The sequence below is a fragment of the Gossypium hirsutum genome, chromosome D08, assembly GCF_007990345.1.
Source record: "Gossypium hirsutum isolate 1008001.06 chromosome D08, Gossypium_hirsutum_v2.1, whole genome shotgun sequence".
NCBI classification, from domain to species: domain Eukaryota; kingdom Viridiplantae; phylum Streptophyta; class Magnoliopsida; order Malvales; family Malvaceae; genus Gossypium; species Gossypium hirsutum.
In genome coordinates, this window is record NC_053444.1 from 60,173,581 (window position 1) to 60,179,601 (window position 6,021).

Here is a 6,021-nt window from a genome sequence, read left to right on the forward strand (position 1 = left end):
GAAAAATTAAAATAAAGAGACGTAACTAATTTGTTAACTGAAATATAAAAATTAAACATTTCTATGATGATATATGGAATAATTTTTCGGTAATTAGAAAACTTGAATTAACAAAGAGATTTTCAAGCTCAATTACAAATGCACCAAACTCCAATCAAACCAAACCAAACTTGCCACTTGCTTATTTACAATTAGATATTTCTAAAATAAGGGGGAAAAAGAAAGAAAATCCCAAATCAGCATGTTTTTTTTTCTAAATTTTATTTATAATATATATAGGGAAAAAGGAAGAAGAAAAAGCACAGAAATTGTCAGGGTAAAGAAACAGCTTTATTAATATGTTGGCTTTGCTTTATCTGACCTCTCTTCTTCCAAACAGCCTTTCATAGTAATGATTCCATGGCCTTCTCCCTCCCTTCATCTTTTTCTCTGATAAAAAATCTTCTTCCAAAAACTTTGAAAACTCCCCCCACATATATATTAGTACATGCTGCTTTGATTATTTTCATGCTTTTGCTTCTTTGGCTTTCTCTGTGTATGTAAAAGTAAAAAAACACCCTGCAACATATATAGCAGTGGAGGGTGCAGAAAATCTTGTCTCAGATCCCGATATACTCACACCATTAACCTCATATAAACATTATTTCTCTTTCTTCCAATAAGAACACACACACACACTCCACAATATAGGCTCTGATCACCTTACTTCACTCTCAACTTTCAACCACAAGGGTCTTTCTTTGTGGTCCTTAACTACTTGATTGATGATCATTTCTATATACATATATCAATACCACCTTTTTTTCCTTTCTTTACTCCCTTTTTCAGTTTTCCTCTAATACGTTATTTATATATAGGGGGGGTTGTGGTTCCGAGAAATGCAAGAACCAGGGTTAGGTATGATGAGTAGTGGTGGTGGGAGTGGTGGAATTGGAGGGTTAAGCAGCGGAGAAGTGTCGGTTTCCGGTGAGCAGAACCGACAGCTGAAGGCTGAGATAGCTGTTCATCCGCTATATGAGCAGCTATTAGCAGCTCATGTTTCTTGTCTCCGTGTGGCAACGCCAATCGACCAGTTGCCTTTGATTGACGCACAGTTAGCACAATCTCATAACCTTCTTAGATCTTATGCTTCACAGCATCATCAACATGGTCATTCCCTATCACCCCATGAAAGACAGGAGCTCGACAACTTCTTGGTCGATTCCTCTTCTTCTTTCTTAGTTTCGTTTGTCTGATTCCAGATCATGTTTGTTTTGTCTTTTGTTTTTGTTTTTCGAAATGGGAAAGTGCTTTTGTTGTTTATGACGGGGTTTTATCTTTTGTTTGGTGCAGGCACAATATTTGATAGTTCTGTGTACTTTCAAAGAACAGCTTCAACAACATGTCAGAGTCCATGCCATTGAAGCTGTCATGGCTTGCCGTGAAATCGAAAATAACTTGCAAGCTCTTACTGGTTTGTCCCCTCTCCCAAAATTATCATGACCTGCTTAATTGATAATTGATTAAACATTATATGCTATATGTAATTGTAATTGATTAAATTGATGATCTTTCTTTCAATTCCAATGGCATATTAGTTCATAGAATCATATAAACAATACTAGCACATCACCCTCATTAGCTGGTTTTGGATAGAATCAAACCTTTTTCCTTTATTTGTTTGTTTGAAGATAATAATTAATAATAATGCTTCCTCTCTCTTCTTGTTTTGATGCGGTTGGTACCGGGAAAGATAAGGTTTAATGTTAGGTATCTGCAACACGAAAGAAAAGGAATCGTAGCAATTCACCAAGACTGAAAGGTCATTGTTAGATCTGTGATCAGAATGATACAATAAAAAAACATATTTGCAAGTCACAACTGTAATTGAAACCTTAAATATAGATATTTAGGTTTCTTGCAAGCATGAGAGTCCCTAACCAGAAGTGGGTGGTGTAGGACCGACACATAATATATATATATGTAGGTTACAGTTAGGGTGGCTGCGGAAGGGGTAGTTAGTTTGGTGGAAGATGGCACCCTCACCATACCCAACAATTGATTCCAAGGTTGCATATACAGGAATATTTGGATTCTTAGGTTGCTATTAGTCCCTTCATAATTTCCTCCATGCCCTTTGAGTTTTCTAAATATAAAATATGCGCTATTGGTTTCCATGGAGCCAATCAGAATAATTCAAGTATAAAACATGATTCATTATGATAATATTTCTTATACTATATGCTTTTTCTTTACTTAAATTTGCTGCCTCTCTCCTGAAGCTAATCTAATATAACCTAAGTACTCTACCTTGTTTAGAGACGTGAAGCTGCTAAAATTTACAAGAAAAGAAAAATAGAAAATTTAATATTTAATACCTCACAAGTTTTCTTTAATAAAGCATAATTTTTTTGGGTACAATAAAACATAACTGCTGAAGAAAGAAAAATAAATGCACAAATATATGTATATATGGTAAAACTATCCATCCGTATATAAAAAAATAGTAACAGAGAATGTAGAAAAAGGAATTTAGTCATTTGGTTTGAGATAAAAAGGAAATTATTAGTTTGGTGGTAAATTACGTTGTTTTAGGGTTTGGGGAAAGCTGATTCATAAGACCTTTCTGACAAATGGCGTCTAAAAGCAGAAGCATTCACCAGTTCGTTTTCCCGACTCGTGTACAAAATTGTAATGAAGGGAGTCTAGTTATTAGCCGCTACCAATCACAAGTACATACTTTGGGACACTACATTTAATAATTTCAACTTTGATGTATATATAAGCCAAAATAAAAATATTTTTGTTTGCGCGCACCTTTAGATGGTTTGGGTTTGTTTGCTGGTTTTCCTTTTTCTTGAAACCTTCCATGAGTAGTTTAAATCTGCATTAATATGACTCGTTAGCTCTAACTACCATACATATATTTTAAAAACTGTCGGTATCATTAAATCAATCACAGAACTTTGAATCCTTTTATATATGTGAAAATAATAAGATAATTTCACTAAATCTTTTATATATATATATATAACATGTGTGGAATGTGGATAAAAAGAGCAAAGGCTGAATCATGGTGTTAGGGGTTCATGTCACGTTTAATTAAATTAAAAAATATATAAAGTTGATAAAAATGTAATTTTATGAATGGTCTTGTGATAAAAGGTACATCCTAGCTATTACCTGTAGGAAAGGACTAATCTTTTTGTTGCCTCATTTAATATAAGTGGGACAATTGTCCTCTCAAATAATGTACATGCTTGGGTTCAAAGTTAATAAGTTGTAATTTAAACAAAGTGTGGTTGGAATCTTTTGACTTTATTATATAGTAATTATTTGTGTAATTTGAATAGACACATGCTTTTTTTTTCTGTTCATTTTAAGAGAATTTTGTTATATAGAGGTTAAATTTGTGATAAAACTAATATATAAAATTTTTGGGAATGCAATATAATTGGAGAAATGTGATTTGGTGGTATCTAAGGAAAGAAAAACCTTTTGATTTATGGGTATAATGGCTATTTGCTAGTTGGATTAGCTTGATTTTTTTAGGTATTTAAGCAAAATGTATATTCATGCCGTATATTTAGCTGATTTGATTTAGCATCACATATGTTATTTCTTTGCACAAAACTTATACATTTGATTTAGCATAATTTATTTCATAATTAAATCACCTTTTAGTGACGGGCTATTGAATAATTTTAGATACAGAAACATATCCATTTATATCAACACAAAAGTTTGTAAAATTACTTTAAACTTTCTATGCACCTAATTCATCCAAGAATTTTGATTTGCAAATTTGTTTTTTTTTAATTAAATTTTAATGAATCGCCTTCATTTATGTTTTACTTTCATTAAGAAAGTTAGGTACTTTTTTCCTTGAATAAATGAAGGTTTATTATTTTCTTTATTTTCAATGGAATTTTACAAAAAAGAAAAGTTTTAAGTATATGTTTTGATTCATTTAAAATTTTTACATATTAATCATGGATATATTTTATCATTGCTTAGGAAGTTTTTTTTATTTCTTTTAATAGTGAATCAAATGATTTTTCATGAAAAATTTAAAAAAGAAAAAAGAAAAACCTTTTATGGTAATGGTTAAAAATATGTCATTGGAACATACCTAGTCTGTAGTAATCTGATAGGGGCCCAATAAAAATGACATTGATATTACAGCCCAACAATGATTTCAACTGCAAGACATTGGTTGCAAAACATAACGTAACCTTGTCTATTTGACATTGTGTTGGAACTGAGTTTTTTTTTCCTTCTTTTTTTTTAACTTAACTAATTTCTTTGTTTTGTTGTTCAGGAGTCACATTGGGTGAAGGAACAGGTGCAACAATGTCAGATGATGAGGATGATATGCAGATGGACTTCTCTTTGGATCAATCCGGCACCGATGGGCACGATTTAATGGGTTTTGGTCCCTTGATTCCTACTGAATCCGAAAGATCTTTAATGGAGAGGGTTCGCCAGGAGCTCAAGATTGAATTGAAACAGGTGATTTCTTGTTGTTTCATGCAGGCAAAGTGAAACGGGTGTAGTGTTTGTTGCTGATTAATCATTTATAATTTGATGATAATCAAGCAATAAAACAGTAACACAATTTGTAATGTCTGTATATACAGGGTTTTAAATCTAGAATCGAAGATGTGAGGGAGGAAATTTTACGGAAAAGAAGGGCTGGGAAATTACCAGGTGACACAACTACGGTGCTAAAGAACTGGTGGCAACAACACTCAAAGTGGCCATACCCAACTGTAAGCAATTAACTTCAACTTCCAATGCCCTATTGAGATGGTCGTTTCATTTTGATCGACACAACACGAATCATTAATCTTATTTGATGTTCACTTTTGCCATTATATCGCTGCCTGGTATAAGACAAACCACTTCAAATGATCACTAATGATAATTTGATTTAATTTCTATTAAGGTCCATATGGTTTTATGCTGACAATTACAGGAAGATGATAAGGCCAAACTTGTGGAGGAAACAGGATTGCAGCTAAAGCAAATCAACAACTGGTTCATCAACCAGAGGAAGCGTAACTGGCATAGCAACTCTCAATCTGTCACCTCTTTAAAGTCGAAGCGAAAACGGTAGAGGTGAATAAATTCAATGAGAAATGGAGAAGAAGAAAGTTTGAGCATGTTGATGTCAACTTCTTGCGGTAAATAGCTGTGGGCTAACATTTTGTGAAGGTAAAGTGGGAAGTGAGGTGGTTTCAAGAAACCTAAGTACATAGATTGAGTTTTATATGGCTTACATGTTGTTTAGTGTGTAGAGTGGATTCGAGTTTCTAACAAAGTAAACATACTATCAGACCTCATTATTGTGATGTATGTCTCTAATTTCTAATATTCGCTTATGGAAAATTTACTAGTTGTGATGTGATGTGAGCCGTTGCTACGATTCATGATTGAATCTTGTGTAGTCTCCCATCCATATATATATCTATCCTTTCATCATTTGGTTCGCACACTTCTCCTTTTTGCCATAATGGGAAGATGATTGTAGGGTATCAACCATATCTCGTCGTACGAAAATTTTAGATTTCATCCCTACTTGGTCATCTATTATTTACAAATATATTGACAAAGCAACACTTGTACGAGTGTCAAGTACTTTTTCTGTTAGTTCTTGAGAAAGCTGAGAAATAATCCAGAATGTTGAAGTGTATGAAGAGAACGGTACTAGTCAAGTACGGATCCATAAAGGAAAGCTTGATATGGTTGTTTGAACTTGGCGTTGTGTTAATGGGCTTGGGGATTTCTCTTTGTTTGAACTTTGTGTGTAATCGTGATAGATTGTAAGAAAATGATTAATTTCTAATTTAACACTTTCACTAAATAGAATTTAAAATTTTACATTCTCTCACATCAATAATATGATAAATAATTTAATAACACAAATATTGAATATACAACAATTGCAAATATAAATTATAACAATTATATATACTTCAAGTCAAATACTTCTTTCCATATACTACAATATTACAAGGCAATATAATAGGTTTTAAAGTT

General features: G+C 32.7%; 1 protein-coding gene across 2 annotated transcripts; it reads left to right on the top strand.

Annotated features, from left to right (window-relative positions):
- The first annotated feature begins 291 nt into the window (after positions 1 to 291).
- Positions 292 to 5,463, top strand: LOC107930063 (homeobox protein HD1-like). 2 transcript variants are annotated; one of them, XM_041098114.1, is made up of 6 exons: positions 292 to 388; positions 858 to 1,196; positions 1,333 to 1,453; positions 4,301 to 4,491; positions 4,620 to 4,751; positions 4,958 to 5,463. In XM_041098114.1, the coding sequence occupies exons 2-6, from the start codon at positions 879 to 881 to the stop codon at positions 5,096 to 5,098; spliced, it is 903 nt and encodes a 300-aa protein (XP_040954048.1). In that variant the 5' UTR covers positions 292 to 388; positions 858 to 878; the 3' UTR covers positions 5,099 to 5,463. The 2 variants fall into 2 exon arrangements, with proteins under 2 accessions (XP_040954048.1, NP_001314239.1); NM_001327310.1 differs by lacking the exon at positions 292 to 388 and having other exon boundaries at positions 879 to 1,196; positions 4,958 to 5,098.
- The last annotated feature ends 558 nt before the right edge of the window (positions 5,464 to 6,021 follow it).